Source organism: Heteronotia binoei, chromosome 10, assembly GCF_032191835.1.
Source record: "Heteronotia binoei isolate CCM8104 ecotype False Entrance Well chromosome 10, APGP_CSIRO_Hbin_v1, whole genome shotgun sequence".
Classification (NCBI taxonomy): Eukaryota; Metazoa; Chordata; class Lepidosauria; order Squamata; family Gekkonidae; genus Heteronotia; species Heteronotia binoei.
This window is the reverse complement of record NC_083232.1, coordinates 1206975-1229943: the sequence shown is the minus strand read 5'-3', so window position 1 is coordinate 1229943 and position 22969 is coordinate 1206975. Positions and strand designations below refer to the sequence as shown.

Here is a 22969-nt window from a genome sequence, read left to right as displayed (position 1 = left end):
TGGGAGACGGAGGTAAGTGGAGGGCCCCTTCCTTCCTTCCCTCTGCCCCTGCTTAGGAAAAGAGTCTGATCCTGCTGCCGGGGTGGGGAAGAAGAGGCCTTCCCCACTTGTCCCCTGGCTGCTCCAATGGATTCCTTGAGGGCAGGACTGGATCGACATGTTTGTTGAGGGGGGCAAAATTAAAAAATGTTGGGTTTCTGATGCAATTTCACTTCCTGTTGTCATGAGTTAATTAAGTGTTTGTATATGCATGCTGAGGTTTAGCCAGTGAGTAGGCAGAGCCAATGAGAATGTGTGCACGTACTTCCCGCCAAGGCTAGGTGTCAATATGCACAGTGACCACTGAGGGAGAGCCCTAATAGGCTAATCCATATATTTGGGTGGTGGTCTGAGGGAAAACATGTGGTCAGTTTTATTGCCCTTTGTGTAAAGCTCTTAGATCTCCATGCAGTTGAAGTTAGGACTCGAGAGAGTCAAGATGTAGCCTAGAAGCTAGATAGGATATTAAATCCTTCTTTGTTTTCTAGAAATCCAAGTCATACCTTTTCCTCATTAGTAAAGTAAACTACTTTGTATCTTAAGCTAAATGGTGTGCCTGGCTGTAAGTCGTGGTTCTCTCCACGTTACTCTGCTAATAGTATATTTAAATCCCAGCAAAAAATGATGCCCCCTTATGGGCCGTTCTATCTTATGGTCCCATAGAATATAATGGACTCCATACCCAATTTGGCGCCCCCCCCTCAGTTGGCGCCCAGGGCAAGCACCCCTCTCTGCCCCCCCCTCGATCCCGCCCTGCTTGGGGGTGCTTCTGCATGCAGGACAGGAGCTTTGAGGGAGCAGAGATCTGGCGTGGTTGAAAAGAAAACTCTTAAAATGTTGCTAAACCCATTGAGAGTACATTTCAGAGGGCAGCCATGTTGGTCTACGGTTGAACAGCTACCTTTGCATCCCGGAGCATCTTAGAGAACAACAAAGATCTTCCAGCGGTGTGTGTGTGTGTGTGTGTGTGTGTGTCAAACTGTGGCTCAGGAGCCACATAGGGCTCTTTCACACATATTATGTGGCTCTCGAAGACCCACCACCCCGTCACCTGACTTGGAGAAGGCATTCAGAGTTAAAGTTGCTTTCTTTCCAGCTCTCTCTCCCCCATCTGTTTCCCTCCCTTCCTCCCTTTCCTGCTCTCAAACATCCAATGTTCATGTCTTGTGGCTCTCAAACGTCTGATGTTTAATGTGGCTTTTATGTCAAGCAAGTTTGTCCACCCCTGGCTTCCAGAGCAGAAGCTTTTGAAAGTACAAGCTCTCCTCGTCAGACCCCAAGGGACTCTTAATTGCTTGTTGGGCTCTAAGATTATGTTGGTCTAAGGTTGCCAGCCTCCAGGTGGGGCCTGGAGATCTCCTGCTTTTACAACTGATCTCCAGTTGGCAGAGATCAGCTCCCCTGGAGAAAAGGGCTGCTTTGCAGGGGGTGCATTACACCCTACTGAGGCCCCTCCCTTCCCCATACCCCACACTTTCTCCTGGATCCACCCCTAAAGTCTCTGGGGATTTCCCAAGACCTGGGAACCCTATGTTGGTCTCTAAGATAATAGCAGACTCAAATCTAGTCATTAGAAGTGTGTATTGATATTAAGCAGGTAGAATCATAAAATTGGAAGGGTCCTCTACAGTCATTAGCCCAATCCCAAGGCAGGGGTATGTGTGTGTGCGCATGGCACACACAAACACACATGCATGTAAAGCTTAAGACCTCGATGCATGGCTGATGCTTTGTTATACCCAAGTGCACAGATATGGCCAAGAGAGTCAGAGCAGGCTTTGCGGGACCTGGAGTCTGACCTCTGCTCCAGAAGTCCTCAACACAGTGCCCATGAATGCCATGGCCAGTTGGGTGTAGTGGTTAAGAGCATGGACTCTTATCTGGGAGAACCGGGTTTGATTCCCCACTCCTCCACTTGCAGCTGCTGGAATGGCCTTGGGTCAGCCATAGCTCTGGCAGAGGTTGTCCTTGAAAGGGCAGCTGCTGTGAGAGCCCTCTCCAGCCCCACCCACCTCACAGGGTGTCTGTTGTGGGGGAGGAAGGGAAAGGAGATTGTGATCCGCTCTGAGACTCTTCGGAGTGGAGGGCTGGATATAAATCCAATATCTTCTTCTACCACACAGGGTGTCTGTTGTGGGGGAGGAAGGGAAAGGAGTTTGTGAGCCGCTCTGAGACTCTTCGGAGTGGAGGGCGGGATATAAATCCAATATCTTCATCTACCTCACAGGTAGGGTGGCCAGACCGTCCCGGTCTTCCGGGACTTTCCCGGTTCTGGCCCCCAATTCCCGGCTCCCGGGCTGGGTATACCGGGACCATTTTGAGGTCCCGGTTTAGCCAGCCAGAGAGCCGGGGGCCGCGCGCGCGGGCGGGGAAGGCGGCGAGTGAGGGAGGGAGCGACCCTGCGCGTGTGCAGATCGCCCTGCGCACACGCAGGGACGCTCCCTCCCTCACTCCCCGCCTTCCCCGCCCGCGCACGGGGCCCGGCGGTGGCGGCGGAGGCCGGGGAGGGCGTCGGAAAGGCCCGCGCTGGTCGCTGGAGGGCCTCCAGCGACCACCGCGGGCCTTTCCGAGGCTTCCCCGGCCTCTACCCCCCCCCCCCCCGGTGCTGGCGGAGGCCCGGGAGGGCGTCGGAAAGGCCTCGCCGCCGCCGTAGGTAAGGGGGCCGAAAGCGGGGGGGGGCTGGTGGGAGGGGGTGGCCTTCCTTCCTTCCTTCCCTCCCTCCCTCCCTCCTTCCTTCCTTCCTTCCTTCCTTCCTTCCTTCCTTCCTTCCTTCCTTCCTTCCTTCCTTCCTTCCTTCCTTCCTTCCTTCCTTCCTTCCTTCCTTCCCTCCCTCCCTCCCTTCCCTCCCTTCCTTCCTTCCTTCCTTCCCTCCCTCCCTCCTTATGTTCTTATGTGACACAGAGTGTTGGACTGGATGGGCCACTGGCCTGATCCAACAGGGCTTCTCTTATGTTGTTATGTGACGCAGAGTGTTGGACTGGATGGGCCACTGGCCTGATCCAACAGGGCTTCTCTTATGTTGTTATGTGACGCAGAGTGTTGGACTGGATGGGCCACTGGCCTGATCCAACAGGGCTTCTCTTATGTTCTTATGTGACACAGAGTGTTGGACTGGATGGCCCACTGGCCTGATCCAACAGGGCTTCTCTTATGTTCTTATGTGACACAGAGTGTTGGACTGGATGGGCAACTGGCCTGATCCAACAGGGCTTCTCTTATGTTCTTATGTGACCCAGAGTGTTCGACTGGAGGGGCCATTGGCCTGATCCAACAGGGCTTCTCTTATGTTCTTATGTGACTCAGAGTGTTCGACTGGAGGGGCCATTGGCCTGATCCAACATGGCTTCTCTTATGTTCTTATGTGACACAGAGTGTTGGACTGGAGGGGCCACTGGCCTGATCCAACAGGGCTTCTCTTATGTTCTTATGTGACGCAGAGTGTTGGACTGGATGGGCCACTGGCCTGATCCAACAGGGCTTCTCTTATGTGACAATACTGACTTTGGTGGACCCAAGCACTGATTCAGTGTAAGGGAGCTTTGTGTTTGTGTCTTCTAGTGCAATTTTGTTCTCAGATCCTGTATTTACTTCATCAGTATATGGGATAAGGCACTTTCTCAACTGTGCTGCATAATGCAGCCTATTTATTTTGTCCTGTTGGCTCTGTTGGCTCTATCTGCGCCACCTTCATCACTTTCGGGGTGTGGATCCCCCAGTGGAGTGGTCTCCCGACTCCCTCCGCCGGCTGTTTCTGATAGCCCTGCGCCCCCTCTTTCATTTGATATGTGTCCCGTGCGGGTGCCACCCTCCCGCCGGGAGATGCCGCAAAATGAGCCCCCTTGAGGCTTATGGCGGCAGGGCTCGGGGGAAGCGAGCTAGACTGCTGTTCTTTTGAGGGGTTATAGAGTGTTTCGAGCCCGTCCCTGTGGCATCGGTCCCATCATTGTGGGGCCCAGGGGGCCGGCGCAGCGGCACGCTGAAGCAGCCTGTCGGTCACTTCCAGGTTCCTGTCCTGCATCTCGACCGGTGTTATTAGTGTCCTGTTTCCGGCGGTGTTATTAGCACCCCCCCCCCAGTGTCCCTGGCTGGCCTTCAGACATTATGGTCACCCTACTCACAGGGTGTCTGTTGTGGGGGAGGAAGGTAAAGGAGATTGTGAGCCGCTCTGAGACTCTTTGGAGTGGAGGGTGGGATATAAATCCAATATCTTCTTCTATCTTCTTCTATGTGTTTTTAGAAAGTGGGTGAGGCTTTGGCCAGCAAGGCTTCTGATTGGCCATTAGAAGATTGTGCTTTGGCAGCAGCTGCCACAACACAAGGGTCTGCGCTGTGTTACTCTAGTTGTCATGGCAATGGTTTTGTGGCTGGCTCCGCCTCCGGCAGCAACCATGTTGTGGCAGCCATTTTATTGTTATGCCCACCATGCTATGTCAGAATTCCAAATGTGCCTGCAGGCTCTACCCCGTGCTAATGCTTACTGTGGGACTTTAGTCCAGCATAGCTGACAATGCTGCAATTATGACTGTCTTGCATACTGCAATGCGCTCCCTGCTGCACAGATTTGGGGATGTCTTGCTGGGATCTCTCCAGAACAACCTTCCTGTAATTGCTCCTTGTCAATGGTCAATTCATGACTGCACGTTTTCTCTTATTGTCCCCAACATACTGTTGTCGGGGAGAAATTTCTTGTGAAATGGTTGTTAAAAGATCCAGCCACTTTTGATACCTACACATTAAGATTGTTCCTTTTTGGCTTTTGTAGAGCACGTACAGTCGATGCGGCGAAATGATTCTTTGCCGTTGCATTTAATTCTCAAATATTTTCTTGGGGCACCGCTTATGGGCTGTGAAGCCTGAACAAAGCGGAAACGTGGTTCACTGTGGTCTTTCCGCCCAACCCACTTGGCAGGGTGGCTGTAAGGGTAAAATGGAGAAGGGAGAGCCCTGGACACCACTCTGTGCTCCTTGGCAGGGGGCTGGGATAACAGCCTCGCGGATGCATTGCTGGGGGGGATTCTCTAAGTGCATATTTGGTACCCGCCAGTTGACAGCTTCTAGGAGGAAGAGGAGAACTGGATGTGGGGAATCAAAAATCCCTCTACTCCAACTTGTCACATTCTCCCCCCCCCCATAGGAGTGACTGGAGCGTTCTCAGACCTCGTGCCAAGATAGGGTTGCCAGGTCCAATTTAAGAAATTTCTGGGGACTTTAGGGGTGGAGCCAGGAGCAAGGGTGTGACAAGCATCATTGAACTCCAAAGGGAATTTTGGCCATCACATTTAAAGGGACCGCACAGCTTTTAAACGCCTTCCCTCCATTGGAAATAATGAAGGATAAAGGCCCCTTCTTTGGGGGCTCATAGAATGGGGCCCTCTGGACCATTCCTTTTGACACTTGGAAGGTGTTTTGAGGAGAGGCACCAGATGCTATGCTGCAAGTTTGGAGTCTCTACTTCAAAAAACAGCCCCCCAAGACACCCACAGATCAATTCTCCATTGTACTCTATGGGAATTGTTCTCCATAGGGAATAAGGAGTGCTCAGCAAACATTCCCCCCTTGCTTTCTGATGACTCTGAGGCAGGGGGGGGGACTCAAAATCTGGGGATACCCTGCCCCCACCTGGGAATTGGCAACCCAATGCCAAGACTCTGCCTTATTTCTTTCCCCCCAGGAGAGCCAGTTGGGTGTAGAGGTGAAGTGCGCAGGCTCTTATCTGGGAGAACCAGGTTTGATTCCCCACTCCTACACTTGCAGCTACTGGAATGGCTTTGGGTCAGCCAGAGCTCTAATAGGGAGCCAGTTGGGTGTAGTGGTTAAGTGCGCGGACTCTTATCTGGGAGAACTGGGTTTGATACCCCACTCCTCCCCCACTTGCACCTGCTGGAATGGCCTTGGGTCAGCCATAGCTCTGGCAGAGGTTGTGCTTGAAAGGGCAGCTGCTGTGAGAGCCCTCTCCAGCCCCACCCACCTTACAGGGTGTCTGTTGTGGGGGAGGAAGGGAAAGGAGATTGTGAGCCCCTCTGAGACTCTTCAGAGTGGAGGGTGGAATATAAATCCAATATCTTCTTCTTCTTTTTTAAAAACCTACAAAAATAAAGATTGAGTGGAGGACTTCTAGGCACTGCGTGATGCCGCAGATGTAATGGGGGGGTTCTTTTCTTTTCTTTCATTGCCTCTCAGGGTGAGCCCCCCCAAGGGGACTTGGGGCCTCTGCAGCTGTACAGCACCACCGTCCCCCTGCGGCGCCGCAGGAACAAAACCAGGATTTACCGGACCGGCAGCTTGTCCGTCCTGAGCAGAACAGCCACAACGGACTTGGTGAGGGTCACGGCAACAGTGAGCAGTAATCTGGAACAGGCTTCCTCCTTGGGAGGTGGTGGGCTCTTCTTCCTTCAACAGAGGCTAGATGGCTACCTGACAGCAATGAAGATCCTGTGAATTTAGGGGGAGGGGTTTGTGAGTTTCCTGCATTGTGCAGGGGGTTGGCTAGATGACCCTTGGGGTCCCTTCCAACTCTAGAATTCTATGATTCCTGATCACTAGAGTAGTTCCTCAGTGGAACAGGCTTCCTTCTTGGGAGGTGGTGGGCTCTCCTTCCTTGGAGGTTTTTAAACAGAGGCTAGATGGCCATCTGACAGTGATGAAGATCCTGTGAATTTAGGGGGAGGTGTTTGTGAGTTTCCTGCATTGTGCAGGGGGTTGGACTAGATGACCCTGGAGGTCCCTTCCAACTCTAGGATTCTTCGGGAGGTGGTGGGCTCTCCTTCCTTGGAGGTTTTAAAACAGAGGCTAGATGGCCATCTGACAGCAATGAAGATCCTGTGAATTTAGGGGGAGGTGTTTGAATTTCCTGCATTGCGCAGGGGGTTGGACTAGATGACCCTGGGGGTCCCTTCCAACTCTATGATTCTAAGTAACAAAATGCCAATGCTGATTTCCCTCTCCCTGGGCTGGAGAAACCCACATAGGCCTTCCAGCAGCACTTCTGGGAGATCCAGGGGTACTTTACCCGCTTTGTCATCACCAGAGCTTTCTCTCTGTTTTTCCAGCCTTACGATGTTTTTAATGGTCCCTTTGAACACCTAGCTGCAGATACACAGCAGGGATTCTCTGTTTTGCGTTTATTGTCCCTGTGAATGCAGAGGTATTTGCATTGGCAACAAGAGTGTCCACATGGCAGTTTTCTATGCTGCCATTTTCCTTGCATTTTTTCCTCTGCTCTGCCACCAGGGGGCTTAAAAACCACAGTAACAACTATTGCGCTAGAGTGTTATTGCATTCCAGTGCTATAGCAATTATAAGTTTTTTAAAAAGGCCCTCTGGTGGTGCAGCAGGCAAAGTAGTAGCCACAAGGAGCTGGTGGAAGGGAAAGATCCCAGTATGGGCAGAAACTCTGAAAATGCAAACTAGCCTTTCCATTGTATTTGGATTGTGTTGTTTGCAAAAAGATTGTAGTAAAGCAGAAAGGGTGCCCTGCAGAACCCACCTGGAAAGGTGGGTGATTAGAAGAAGTTGTGCTGTTGCTCCGAAGAATGATGCTCCAGTTGGGTAGCAGAAATGGAGCAAAACCTTGTGGGAATGCAGCTTCTGTGGGTGGGGTGGGGGGCAGGGGAGCAGAGCTGGTTGGGGGTATTTTGCTGCGTCCAGGGGCTACCCCCATTGTCACCTCCTCCTCCTGTGGTACTGCCAGTCAGGGTAGGCCATGTCACTGCAGGGTCTGCCTGGACCTGGCTGGCAGCAGCAGGGTCCAGGACCCAGAGATTGCCACTTCCTGCATGGCTCATTTGGAGGGGTGAGCTCTGTGCCTGGAAGCGTGATGGTATCTTCTCATCCTGGTCATGTAGCCCAGGCCGTTGCCTGAGGACTGGCCCTGGAGGTCAAACTCTGTCCTGAGGCCCTTCCCGTCTCTTGGAACACACAAACTGTCAACCGGTTTTTGGGGCAATGCCCCTTCTTCCAGATACCAATTACCAGGCTGGAGGCATGTTGTTCAGAGAAAAGCAGCTTTATTTTCACTTCTGCAGAAAGTGGAGAGAAAGACAAGCAAAGGAACGCCTTTCTCTGCCAATTTGGCCAAGCCCCCGCCTTTTAACAGTTCCCGACGTCACTTACTTCCTATCTTGCTCTGTGGCTGTTTGCCATTGGTCAGAGCTCACAGTCTACCTCGACCGGCCGTCAGGTGAGGGCTTTAGCTATATAAGGTAAAAGTTACAAATATCTCCGCCCAGCAACACTTCCTCTTGTCAGAACTTGTAACTTCTTTATCTATATGCTTAGCTAGAATGGTACTCAGTTAGCACAACCGACTCCATATTGTGAATTTTACTAACCCTGTGATTCTGCATTTCAAACATCCACTAACCACTGAAGGGTGACGGATAACCACTCACAAACATCTGCAGATGCCCTTTGAAGATCCCACTTCTAACACCTCTTATCTATGCAGTAACAGTGCGCATGACTCAACTGAGTATACAGCTCTAAAACTAATTTTGCCCTAGTGGCTAATTATTTGTACCATATTTTACCCTACTCTTCATGCTAAATATCATAGATTTATAACAGTTTGGCTTGCTTAGTTTATGAAAAACATTTCCCCAGAAAAAAAGGTTACTTATGCTGGCTAGAAAGGTATGAAGAGCAGGAAACAGCTAACTCTAAGCTTAGAATAAACTGCAGTAGGAAATGGCCTAACCACCAAGCCACATCAGGAAGCTAGCACATAACAGTTCGACTGTCAGCAGCTGGGGAAGGGTGGGGGCCTTCTGGCTTTTATTTTCTATTGAATAAATGAATGTTATTTCTTCCTAACAAAACTATCAGGTTGCTATCCTCAAAGTGGGGCCTGGAGATCTTCCAGAATTACAACTGAGCTCCAGACTACAGAGACCACATCCCCTGGAGAAAATGGCCACTTTGGAACATGCATTCTGTGCTGTGACCCCTCCCCTCCCTGCCCTGGGCTCCACCCCAAGACTCCAAGAATTCCCAACTCACAGGTAGCCCCACCCAACAGATCCCAGTGCTAACTGAATCCAGGAACCCTTTTCAATGCTGCACGAATTAGAATGTTTGTGCCAGGCCACTCTTAGAAGCTGAAGAGATCCGATCTGATCTTGACAGATGGACAGGCTTACAAATTTCGCTCCTGGGCAGAGTCGCAACAATTAAAATGAATGTGTTGCCTAGAATTTTGTTTCTTTTCCAGATGGCCCCAATTATTTTGCCCAAGACATTCTTTCAGGAACTCAATAAGATGATTTCGAAATTTATATGGCGAGGCAAGAAGCCAAGAATTAAGCTTAAAGTATTACAGGATAGTAGGTCTAGAGGAGGCTTCTCACTGCCGGACTGGACTTTATACCACAAAGCATGTTGTATTGAATGGCTTAGGGATTGGTTAACTTTGGAGAACAAAAGACTGCTGACCATTGAAGGAGCTGGGCTAGAGAGAGGCTGGCACAGTTACCTTTGGTATCAAAACCCACCCAGGGATAGTCTATTTCTAAGACATGAAATAAGAAAATCCTTATTTAGAATGTGGCTTGATATTAAAAGCAAATATGTATATACTCCTTTATGGTTGTCCCCTATAGAAGCTTCAACACACCCGAACTTGTTCATATGGGGTAGCTCTAATGTATATGGAGATCTATTAGACAACCAAAATAACTTGAAACTGGAGGAAATTAGTAAATTAGATTGGTGGTTGCAATGCCAAGTTAAATCTAAATATCAAAGGGATAAAGAGAAAGGCTTTCCGAAGAAATCGAAGCTAAATGAGTTAGACCGATTACTGCAAATAAAACCCAAATTTATTTCTAATGTATATAAATGGTTGCTTCAGGATAAAATGCAAGGAGAATCAGTCAAAGAGGCTTGGATAAATTGGTTAAAAGATTTCGGCTATAATATAGAACTAGAAGAGTGGGAAAAAATCTGGAAACAAAACCTTAAATTAACAAGATCTGCACTCTACAAAGAGAATTTGTATAAAATGGCATATCGCTGGTATCTCACCCCGGTACGATTGGCAAAGATATATCCTGATTATAATAATAATTGTCGGAAATGCAAAAAAACTAAAGGGTCCATGTACCATATATGGTGGCAATGTGACCATGCTAAAAAATATTGGGCTTTGATAGGTACATGGATCAAAAAAATTCTTAAAATCAATTTACCTCATGTACCAGAGCTGTACCTTTTAAGTATTTGTAGAAATAATCTTTCTAAATCCACTAATAAATTGCTATTATATATCGTGACTATAGCGAGAATTCTCTATGCCAAATACTGGAAGACATCTATAATACCAAATAGAGAAGAATTTATAGCAAAATTACTAGAAGCCGCAGAGATGGATTTGTTGACTACAAGACTGCAAGAGGGTAATATGCAGAAATGTAACGAGACATGGAATCCAGTTTTTCTTTGGGTGAAAGAAAAAGGTGTTGTTTTGGAATAATAGAATTTGTAATTTGATAACCTCGAACGCTCCTCGAATGATTGGGGAGTTGGTATGAAGTTAGTCTGTAGTATGTTAGTATGTTGGTATGTTGGTATGGTTGTATGTTGTATTTTGTATTTCAATGCAATAAAACTGTTAAATGTAAAAAAAAAAAGAAGAAAAAAAGAAGAAGCTGAATTCAAGAAAGGAAAGTGCAAAGTCTGAGTGTTTGACTGGCTGGTACTTGTCTGGCTCCATGACCCCTCAGCTGACACCTTCACTCAGCTCCTAGCTCTCCACTCTCTGCTTTTATACCACACAGAGCATTTTGCTGGATGAGCTAAAGAGAAACACCAGCCATCCAGAGAGGGGCACCGTCTCCACCCAAGATCCGTGCCTAGGATGCTGCGGGATTCTGCGACCAGACCATCCAGGAAGCAGAGAGGTAAGCGATGCAGTTGCCCAAATCTGAGGAAGGTCTCACAGTGGGGCTGCCTTAGCCCCCTCCAGGTGAAACTCCCCCAGCCAGTTCCACAGTGTGTATATGTGTGTGTGTATATATATATATATTTTGGCCACTGTGTGACACAGAGTGTTGGACTGGACGGGCCATTGGCCTGATCTAACATGGTTTCTCTTATGTTCTTATGTGACACAGAGTGTTGGACTGGAGGGGCCATTGGCCTGATCCAACAGGGCTTCTCTTATGTTCTTATGTGACACAGAGTGTTGGACTGGAAGGGCCATTGGCCTGATCCAACAGGGCTTCTCTTCTGTTCTTATGTGACACAGAGTGTTGGACTGGATGGGCCATTGGCCTGATCCAACAGGGCTTCTCTTCTGTTCTTATGTGACACAGAGTGTTGGACTGGATGGGCCACTGGCCTGATCCAACATGGCTTCTCTTATGTTCTTATGTGACACAGAGTGTTGGACTGGATGGCCTGTTGGCCTGATCCAACAGGGCTTCTCTTATGTGACACAGAGTGTTGGACTGGATGGGCCACTGGCCTGATCCAACATGGCTTCTCTTATGTTCTTATGTGACACAAAGTGTTGGACTGGATGGGCCATTGGCCTGATCTAACATGGCTTCTCTTATGTTCTTCATAATTGCACCCCTTTAACTGTTCAAATATATCTTTAGCAAGAATAAAATATCCAGTTGTGTATATAAATGACTGTCTAATTTTCTGTATGTGTACAGATGGATGTCTGGGCAGGCAGATGCCCACGTCTTTTGAGTATGTCCCTACATTAATTAATTATTAAAACATTTATATCCCACCTTTCTTTGTGGTTCCAGGCCGGCTTATGATAATAGTTTAACACATTTTCAGTTTAAATATTATATTATATTATATAACACCTTATCTCTGGCCTTTAATGCCAGGTCAACCCCCAAAGTCTTCCAATCCTTCCGAAACAAACAGGACTTTGGGGACGCCTCCAAGACTGAAAAGATTTTATTCTGGCATTGAAGCCCACTTCTTCTGGCATATTGTGCAGTTCTAGATGAAGTTCTGGAAAGAAAGAAACCTCTTGTCCAAGGGACTGTGAAAAACAAGAAATACGGGGTGAGATAGGAGGAGAAACGTGGCAGTTTCTCACATTTTCTTAAACTTTCTGACACCAGAAATGGCTGTGGAGTCCAGATTTTACCATAATGAGCCCCTATAATGAGACTATACGGTAACTTCTCCCTTGGATCTGAGTAAATAGGTTGAGGTCCATACAACTTCTGCTGGAATAAAACCTTCTTGCCCTGTTGAGTTTTGATGCCCCCTGGAATTATAACTCTTCTTTAAGGCAATTGGACTGAATCCCCGTGCCAATCCCAGATACGGTCAGTTTTTGGGGTAATCCAGGGACTGGTCTTTTAACCCTGCTTTAATAGAATGTTTTTAGCCTGTTAAAATTGCCTTAGACTGCTCAGTCATACATGTTTTTATGCTCTGGCTGGGTTCTGAATGCAAGGTTTGAACTTTTTATGGCTTTTAATGCTTGTGGTTTTATTGTGTTTTTCTTTTGTAAGTGACTTCAGGTAGGTTCCCTGCAGAAGCGGCATAATTGTTTTTCTAAATGAATGAACAAATAAAAGTTGTAGTAATAGTAGTAGTACATCAGAATATAAGAGAAGCCACGATGGATCAGGCCAGTGGCCCATCCAGTCCAACACTCTGTGTCACATAAGAACATAAGAGAAGCCCTGTTGGATCAGGCCAGTGGCCCCTCCAGTCCAACACTCTGTGTCACATAAGAACAGAAAAGAAGCCCTGTTGGATCAGGCCAATGGCCCCTCCAGTCCAACACTCTGTGTCACATAAGAACATAAGAGAAGCCATGTTGGATCAGGCCAATGGCCCCTCCAGTCCAACACTCTGTGTCACAGAAGAACATAAGAGAAGCCCTGTTGGATCAGGCCAGTGGCCCATCCAGTCCAACACTCTGTGTCACAGAAGAACATAAGAGAAGCCCTGTTGGATCAGGCCAGTGGCCCACCCAGTCCAACACTCTGAGTCACATAAGAACATGAGAGAAGCCATGTTGGATCAGGCCAGTGGCCCCTCCTGTCCAACACTCTGTGTCACAGAAGAACATAAGAGAAGCCCTGTTGGATCAGGCCAGTGGCCCACCCAGTCCAACACTCTGAGTCACATAAGAACATGAGAGAAGCCATGTTGGATCAGGCCAGTGGCCCCTCCTGTCCAACACTCTGTGTCACAGAAGAACATAAGAGAAGCCCTGTTGGATCAGGCCAGTGGCCCACCCAGTCCAACACTCTGAGTCACATAAGAACATGAGAGAAGCCATGTTGGATCAGGCCAGTGGCCCCTCCTGTCCAACACTCTGTGTCACATAAGAACATAAGAGAAGCCATGTTGGATCAGGCCAATGGCCCCTCCAGTCCAACACTCTGTGTCACATAAGAACATAAGAGAAGCCCTGTTGGATCAGGCCAGTGGCCCCTCCTGTCCAACACTCTGTGTCACATAAGAACATAAGAGAAGCCATGTTGGATCAGGCCAGTGGCCCCTCCTGTCCAACACTCTGAGTCACATAAGAACATGAGAGAAGCCATGTTGGATCAGGCCAGTGGCCCCTCCTGTCCAACACTCTGTGTCACATAAGAACATAAGAGAAGCCATGTTGGATCAGGCCAATGGCCCCTCCAGTCCAACACTCTGTGTCACATAAGAACATAAGAGAAGCCCTGTTGGATCAGGCCAGTGGCCCCTCCAGTCCAACACTCTGTGTCACATAAGAACATAAGAGAAGCCCAGTTGGATCAGGCCAATGGCCCATCCAGTCCAACACTCTGTGTCACATAAGAACATAAGAGAAGCCCTGTTGGATCAGGCCAGTGGCCCACCCAGTCCAGCCCTCTGAGTCCCACAGTGGCCAACACCCAGGGATCCCCAGGAGGTCCACCATCAGGGCCAGAAGTAGTTGTCATCTTTTGTCTTTTCTCTGGCAGAACCAGCCCTCTACAGGGGACTCGGGCTACACCCCCACAACAGCCGTGCCGAGGAGAAATGGGACTATGGGGGATTTCCGCCCTGGCGCTTACACTCCCATGAGAAGGATGCGGATGGTGAGCAGAGAAACCCCCTTGGCTGTGGCTTTTGGCTGGCTCTCTGGCCTGAGGGCATGGGTGTGGAATGCTGGGAATAGAGGATGCACTGCATGCTGGTTTTTCCTCCTATCACTCAGCTGCCCACAAGTCCATGGGCTTAAGGTGCCCGAGGGAGTGGGCAGTGTGTTAGAAACCTCTCCTCTGCCACAGCACGAACACAAAGACAGGTAAATAGATCCAAGTAGGCGGCCGTGTTGGTCTGAAGCAGTAGAACAAAGTAGGAGTCAAGTTGTGCCTTTAAGACCAACAAAGTGTTATTCAGAATGTAAGCTTTCGTGTGTGCTTAGAGCACACGAAAGCTTACATTCCGAATAAAACTATGTTGGTCTTAAAGGTGCCACTTGACTCCTACTTTGTTCTACAAAGACCCTCTGGGAGTGATTCTGGTGCCCACACCGAAGGGCTCAGCTATGCGCAGAGAGTTGGGTTGCCAAGTCCAATTCAATAAATATCTGGGGACTTTGGGGGTGGAGCCAGGAGCAAGGTTGTGACAAGCACCACTGAACTCCAAAGGGAGTCTTGGCCATCACATTTAAAGGGACTGCATACCTTTTAAATGCCTTCCCTCCATTGGAAATAATGAAGGATAGGGGCACCTTCTTTGGGGGCTCATAGAATCGGACCCCCTGGTCCAATCTTTTTGAAACTTGGAGGGTGCTTTGAGGTGAGGCATTGGATGCTATGCTGAAAATGTGGTGCCTCTACCTAAAAAAACAGCCCCCCAGAGTCCCATATATCCGCAGATCAATTCAGTCAGTCAGTCAGTCAGTTTATTGCGGCTCTAGGCCAATCGACAGCAACAACACAACTCATCAATAACAGTACAACACAACACCAAGTAGAAATATAACGTAACAATATAAAACTTGTACATCCATCAAAGTGGTAATAAAATTAGCTGACATAGGCAACACTTAACTAAAAGCATCTTCTTTCAAATACAGACAGCATTGAATTTCTTCCTGTCAAGGTCGGTAACATATAGAAACTTAGCAAGATCCAAAGAAAGTTGATCACTCCCATCCCCTAAGAGGAAATAAATGGTTTGGGCCTGATTTAAAGATTCAGCTAGCATTAGATGGTTCCGCAAAAGTCTGTACCTTGCCTCTGTATGGAAAAGACAGTTCAGAATAAGATGGGGAACAGTATCAACCTCCTCCAGGCCGCACGGACAGATCCTGTCTTCTAACGGGATCTTGTGGAAACGGCCCCTCAGTACTGCTGTGTCCAGAATGTTCAGGCGTGCCAAGGACAGCATCCGCCTGATCTTAATTGGCTGTATCTTTTCTAGATACCTGGCACATTTAAGGTCACTTATAAAAAAGGTTGGGATATACATCCCCCCAACTTTGGCCAGAGATTGTTTTAACTCCAATTCCAGTAATCGGTCTCTGATAATTTCTTTTGCCCCGTTCTTGAACATGAGGGCTAGGGAATCAATATTCAGATCACATTCCTCTAATTTGGAATTTAATTTCCTCAACCAATTGCTGACAAAAGAGTCGTAGAAGATTTGGTGTACAATGTCATCCGGATTGGCCAGCACTCTTAAAAGGAGACTCAAACCTCTATTCCACATTACTGTGGAGAGGCTTGGAAGCCCCGTTTCCAGCCTGTTAGCAATAGATGAGGCATATTTTGGCACCTGAAGGATACATCGTACAAACTTCGATTGAACCATCTCCAATTTGGTTATTTTATTATACAGGAAAATCTCAGCTCCGTACATTAATTGAGGTATAACCTTAGCGTTATAAACCTTAATCGCCGCTAAGGCGTTATAAGCGCCCTTGGAGGTGTAAAACTCCTGCAGAGCGAGCGCCGTGCGTTGGGCGTTACAGTGTACGTTTTCAATGTGCCCTTGGTAAGATCCTGTGTGATGAAAAACAACCCCCAGATATTTGTATGTTTTAACTTGTTTCAGTTTTTCATCATTAAAACGCCAATTCATTTCTCTAAATCTTTTGGTGAAGACTATAATTTTAGACTTGTCCCTGTTAACGACTAGATCTGTGTCCAGACAAAAGAGGGAAAGCATCTTAAGCGACCTGCGTAAACCAACTTGGGTTCTTGACAGTAGTAACACGTCGTCTGCATACATCAAGATGGGCACAGCAATCTTCCCGATCTTAGGGGGATGCAGACCGGGGTCAGTAAAATACCCAACAATGCTATTAATATATAAATTAAAAAGTTGCGGGGCTAATATACAGCCTTGTTTGACACCTTTACTTGTTTGAATTGGATGTGTCAGATGACCTTGAGGTGTGCATTTTACCTGCATGCTAGAATTTTCGTACAGTTTCATCATGAGGAATAAAAGTCTACGGTCAATTGATGTACTGTACAGTTGGCGCCACAGCTTGTCCCTTGGAACAGAATCAAAGGCTGCTTTAAAATCTATAAACGCTGCATATAAACGAGAACCCTTTACTGCAGCCTGCTTATCGACTAGGAATTTCAGTATTAGCACGTTGTTCAAGTGAGAACGATTACTTCTAAAGGCTGCTTGTACATTTGCCAGGATGTGATTTTCTTCCATCCAAGTTGTTAATTTCTCCCGTAGGTGCAAGGCATATAGTTTTCCCATAATATTTAAAAGGCTGATCGGCCTATAATTTTCAGGCTTCTCTCTCCCGCCTTTCTTATATATAGGAGACACTATGGCCTTGCTCCATTCCTCTGGCAATTTACCTGTTTCGTCTATAAAGGTAAATAGGGAGGCCAGAACAGGCGTCCACCAGTCCTGGTATGATTTTATCAGTTCTATCCGGACACCATCCGACCCTGGGGCTTTTCCACTTCTAATCTGCTTTATCAGCAGTTCAATTTCTAAACAGGTAACCGGTTCCCACTTAGGGCAGTCTGTTAACTCTAGCTGTAATGGAGGGGAAACTTTGGAGTCTAGCCCGGCATTATATAGCATACTAAAGTGGATCTCCCACTCTTTAGGGCTAATAAAATTCTTAGGACAATAGGGACCTTTCCGTTGTAACCGGTTTAATTCGTTCCAAAAACAGGACGGATTTTTATTTTTGGCAGCCGTATATAATTTTAGCCAATTTTCTTTGATATAAGCTCTTTTCTTTTGTTTAATCAAGAGCTTGTATTGTCTTTTTACTAGCTTATATTTAGCTCTAACTAGCCAATTATCGGACAATTTTAACTTCAAAAACAAGTCATTGAGGGATTTCCTGAGAGTTCTACAATCCAAGTCATACCATTCGTTTGGGTGGCCTCGGAATCCAGACCCTAGGTGGGATTTTGCTTCTTGAATCAAATTGGGTTTCAAGATTTTAACTAGCTTGTTGTAACCATTCACTTTATCAGAATCTGCCTCTAGTATTTCCTGCTGCAACTCAACCATTTCCTTGGATTCCAAAATATGCTTCATTTTAACACACACTTGCTGTGACCATGGAATACTCCTTCCATTGCTGTCTAAAAGCTCCGATGAACAGGGGCAGATCAATTCTCTACTATACCTTATGGGAATTGATCTCCGTAGGGTATAATGGAGTGCCTCCCCCTCTGCTTTCTGATAACCTTGAAGCAGGGGAGGGCCTCCAAACCGAGGATCCCCTGCCCCTCCTGGGGACTAAACAGAGTAATGTGAAAAGGTAGAGCAGGAGGAAAAAGCCACATGGGCATTCACCTTAAATCAACCTCAAATTCTTAGAAATTCAATGATTTATATAACAAATTCTTCATAGAAAATACAGTGTAACACAAAGTGCAAAGGAAAAACTACTCCCGAAACAACCAGTCTTATATTGATGTCCAACAGTTTGTTCCTTGAGATTGGAGTCGGGAAGTGCTGTGCAATGCCGTGGAAACAGAGTCCAGCACTCCAGTTCTTCTCTGTTAGCCAATATCTGGATGGCATGAAGCAAGGCAGTAGGATGCAACAGGGATGTGCTAAATGTCCTGTTTCACGCGAGGCTTCAACGAGCTTCAGCAATGACTAAAACCATTCATATTGGAGACCACCGCTCCTACATTCAACAGACAATGACGGCCACATTGTCTGTTTAATGTGAATGCCCATGTGGCTTTTTCCTCCTGGGGAGTGGCAGCCCTAGCAGAAAGAGAGAGAGAGCTTTGAGCTGGGGGGGGGGGCAGGTTTGGATGCAAACTGCAGGAAGGAGCAGAGAGACAGCCGCTGGGTTTCCACTTTGCTTGGGGGGAATCCATCCATGGTATTTATTTTCTCTGCTCCTCTTTCCAGACTGGATTCTTTTCAGGGACAGCCTGGACCCACCCCAGGGAAGACAGCCCCACCCGTGACCGCTGCCAAGGATGCTGTGGGGTGAATGCGACAGCTGGTGCCAAACCCCCAGGGAGAAGAGAGGAGGGGAAAGGATCCTCCAATAAACCCACTTCCGGAGTGAGTCAACAGATGCAAGTGGTGGGGGTGGTTGAGGGGGGGGAGAGGCCCGTACCTTCCAGCCACATTCTGTTGCACACACCTCTCATTCTACCAGGGCACATTTGGGCAGCTTGTTTCAGTGGGGGCAGGGCTTTTTTGTAGCAGAAATTCCTGGGCATATCAGGCCACACACCCCTGATGTAGCCAGTCCCCCAAGAGCTTACAGGGTTCTTCTTTCAGGGCCTACTGTAAGCTCCAGAAGGATTGGCTAGATCAGGGGTGTGTGGCCTAATATGCAGGGCTTTTTTGTTGCAGGAACTCCTTTGCATATTAGGCCACACACCCCAATGTGGCCAGTCCCCCAAGAACTTACAGGGCTCTTAATACAGGGCCTACCGTAAAAAGTTTGCTGTGAAAATGTCGTGATGCGACGTCACCCCAGAGTTGGAAACGACCTTTATCTTTTGATTTAATTTTTAGATTTATATCCTGCCCTATCCCGTAAGCAGGCTCAGGGCAGCTTACAACAATAGAACAACAGAGTTAAAAAGGTAAAGGTAGTCCCCTGTGCAAGCACCAGTCGTTTCTGACTCTGGGGTGACGTTGCTTTCACAATGTTTTCAGGGCAGGCTTTTGACGGGGTGGTTTGCCATTGCCTTCCCCAGTCATCTACACTTCCTCCCCCCCCAGCAAGCTGGGTACTCATTTTACCAACCTCGGAAGGATGGAAGGCTGAGTCAACCTGGAGCTTGCTACCTGAACCAGCTTCCGCTGGGATCGAACTCAGGTAGTGAGCAGCGCTTAGGACTGCAGTACTGCAGCTTTAACACTCTGCGCCACGGGGCTCAAAGGTAAAGGTAGTCCCCTGTGCAAGCACCAGTCGTTTTCGACTCTGGGGTGACGTTGCTTTACAACGTTTTCACGGCAGACTTTTTACGGGGTGGTTTGCCGTTGCCGTCCCCCCCCCCCGGCAAACTGGGTACTCATTTTACTGACCTCGGAAGGATGGAAGGCTGAGTCAACCTCAAGCCAGCTACCTGAACCAGCTTCCGCTGGGATTGAACTCAGGTTGTGAGCAGAGGGCTCCAACTGCAGCACAGCAGCTTTACCACTCTGCGCCACGGGGCATAATATAATAAAAATATATAAATAATATAAAAAGAGGCATTACAAAACAGGAGCAGCACAGTCTTACAGACCTAGGCAGTAAACAGCATGCAGCTGATAGCTAACAGCATAGCAGAACACCATAATGGTGAAACGCTGGGGGAAGGGATGATGAAGAAGAACATATTGGATTTATATCCCGCACTCCACTCCAAAGAGTCTCAGAGCAGCTCACAATCTCCTTTACCTTCCTCCCCCACAACAGAAACCCTGTGAGGTGGGTGGGGCTGGAGAGGGCTCTCACAGCAGCTGCCCTTTCAAGGACAACCTCTGCCAGAGCTATGGCTGACCCAAGGCCATTCCAGCAGCTGCAAGTGGAGGAGTGGGGAATCAAACCCGGTTCTCCCAGATAAGAGTCCATGCATTTAACCACTACACCTACTATTAGAGCTATGGCTGACCCAAGGCCATTCCAGAAGGTGCAAGTGGAGATGTGGAGAATCAAACCCGGTTCTCCCAGGTAAGAGTCCATGCACTTAACCACTACACCCAACTGGCTCTCTATTAGAGCTATGGCTGACCCAAGGCCATTCCAGCAGGTGCAAGTGGAGGGGCAGGGAATCAAACCCAGTTCTCCCAGATAAGAGTCCGCACACTTAACCACTACACCCAACTGGCTCTCTATTAGAGCTATGGCTGACCCAAGGCCATTCCAGCAGGTTCAAGTGGAGGGGCAGGGAATCAAACCCGGTTCTCCCAGATAAGAGTCCGCACACTTAACCACTACACCCAAATGGCTCTCTATTAGAGCTATGGCTGACCCAAGGCCATTCCAGCAGCTGCAAGTGGAGGAGGAGTGGGGGATCAAACCCGGTTCTCCCAGATAAGAGTCCGCACACTTCACTACTACACCCAACTGGCTCTCTATTAGAGCTAGGGCTGACCCAAGGCCATTCCAGCAGCTGCAAGTGGAGGAGTGGGGAATCAAACCCGGTTCTCCCAGATAAGAGTCCGCACACTTAACCACTACACTCAACGGGCTCTCTATTAGAGCTCTGGCTGACCCAAGGCCATTCCAGCAGGTGCTAGGGGAGGAGTGGGGAATCAAACCCGGTTCTCCCAGATAAGAGTCCACACACTTTACTACTACACACAACTGGCTCTCTATTAGAGCTAGGGCTGACCCAAGGCCATTCCAGCAGCTGCAAGTGGAGGACTGGGGAATCAAACCCGGTTCTCCCAGATAAGAGTCCACACACTTAACCACTACACCCAACTAGCTCTCTATTAGAGCTATGGCTGACTCAAGGCCATTCCAGCAGGTGCAAGTGGAGGAGTGGGGAATCAAACCCGGTTCTCCCAGATAAGAGTCCGCACACTTAACCACTACACCAAACTGGCTCTCCGGGGATGACTTTCAAGGACTGTAAGCTCTTGGAGGATTGGCTACACTGGGGGGGGGCAATATGCAAAGGAGTTCCTGCTACTAAAATAGCCCTGAGTGGGCGTATAAAATTGGCAACCCTAGAGATATGGGTGTGTCCATCTGACCTGGGTAGCCCAGGTGAGCCAACCTCATCAGCAAGGTCAGCCCCAGCCATTATTTGGAGGGGAGACCACCCCGGAAGTCCAGGGTTGCTGTGCAGAGGCTGGCGAGGGCAAACTGCCTCTGAGACGTCTCTTGCCTTGAAATGGGGTTGCCAATCCCCAGGTGGGGCAGGGAAAAGGGTAAATATACCTCCGGGAAAAACCAGCCTCAATAGTAGTATGAAACTTATCAGTGCTTTATAAACATAGAACAAAATTGCAACCTTACCTGTCAGGGGAGGGTGGGATATCAATCTGATAAAATAAAGGGAAATGAATGACAAAACCAGAAGCAGAATGCTGACCACGCCCGCACCCCAAAGTCTCACAGATTGCAAATTAATGTCAAATATTCCAGTGATCTGGAATTTGTGATTATGCTACTGATTGGCATAATGAGATGCTGTAGAGATCGTCCTGTGATTATTCTTAATAGTAACATTTAGAATTTTTCTAAGAGCTTTGCTCTTTGTTGCTGTTTCAGCTTTAGGAATGTTGCTTGCGTTTTTTTCAAGCAATTTTTTTCAATGTCGTTATATTTTAACAGTTCGTTATTTCCCACACTATTGCGTTTGCTTCCCACCTGGAGGTTGGCAGATCTAACTAATCGGTCGTCTTGCTCTGCTCTTCTTCCCCTGGCCCAGGGCAGTCCCAGCAAGGGGGCCTGGACGCCTGTGCTGAATGGGAAGGACCCCAACCAGCACTCTTCCCAGACGGAAGAAGACGAGCGGTGGCCTGTGTTCTCCGGGGGTGCCGTTCCACCTTGGCAAAACCACCCAGGCCGGTGAAGAGCAAAGAAGGTAAGAAAATGGAGAAAGGACCCCTGTTTGCATAGCCCATCTGGTGGGTGTTCTCTCTGCAGGGCCCCTGGATATTATAACCAAAAGGCCTTTGCTTTCTTTTTCTGCAGGGGAAGAGGAGAAAAGGGGTGAAAGCAGGGTGGGAAATGAGCAGGGCTTTAGGGATTGGGCTGGCACCTGACAGGGTATTTGGGGCGTTTTGTGTAGCTCCCACTCATTTCAACGAAGCTCGTGCAGATGAATTTCCCAGCGGATCAGGCCCTGTACAACAAAGAATGTGGCTGCCTTTTTAAAAAAGCCTCTTCTTCTTCTTCCTTGCCCTCCTTGGAATGAAGACTGGTGCTGCTGCTGAACCTTTGGCCAATCATCTCAAACAACGCAGCTGTTTCCCATGAGGATGTGAAATGCTTCAGCTGCTGAAGCAACCAGGTTGTCCAGGGCCTTTGTAAACACACACACACACAACAGCAAAGCTCTGTAAGAGCTGTAGACAAAGGTCCCCTGCTGCTCTAGACACTGTTTGGGGTCAAAGTCTTGTCTGTGGTGGCCCCCCAAATATGGGACACTCTCCTCTCCGAAATCCACCCACTCCCTTCTCTGTTTCATTTTGGTGGCAGCCAAAAATATTTTTTTCCCAGCAGGCAATGGGTTGAACCGATGGACCGGTTTTACTGCTGCTGCCTTCATCAAGGTCACTTTTATGAGCAGGATTTCAGGTTTTGCCATTGTTGTTTTAACCCACTTTTGAACAGCTTTGGAAACTTTATTAAACAGCAGCATGTAAGTCCAGTAAAACAAACTAATGGGGACACTCTATAAGAACAGCAAGAAGAAGAGAATCAGTGACAAAATCTCCAGCTTTCAAAGGCCATGATGGCATTTGTGAAACAATCTCTGGATCTCTGAAGGAATTCTCAAGTTTTGTTAAAAAAAATTGTTGTAAAATAGCTCAATAAAAAGTTGAAATATTTGAGCCTAAA

The 22969-nt window shown here is 48.0% G+C and overlaps 1 protein-coding gene across 1 annotated transcript in view; it reads left to right on the top strand.

Moving 5' to 3' along the window:
• The window catches only part of LOC132578065 (uncharacterized), a 33969-nt gene extending 11000 nt beyond the window's left edge, over nucleotides 1–22969 (top strand). The window contains exons 5-10 of the mRNA XM_060247894.1: nucleotides 6220–6357; nucleotides 10812–10934; nucleotides 13968–14084; nucleotides 18355–18513; nucleotides 21834–21989; nucleotides 22100–22969. Of these exons, the coding sequence (XP_060103877.1) occupies nucleotides 6220–6357; nucleotides 10812–10934; nucleotides 13968–14084; nucleotides 18355–18513; nucleotides 21834–21977 (681 nt within the window). The 3' untranslated portion in view covers nucleotides 21978–21989; nucleotides 22100–22969. The remainder of the gene's footprint in view (nucleotides 1–6219; nucleotides 6358–10811; nucleotides 10935–13967; nucleotides 14085–18354; nucleotides 18514–21833; nucleotides 21990–22099) is intronic.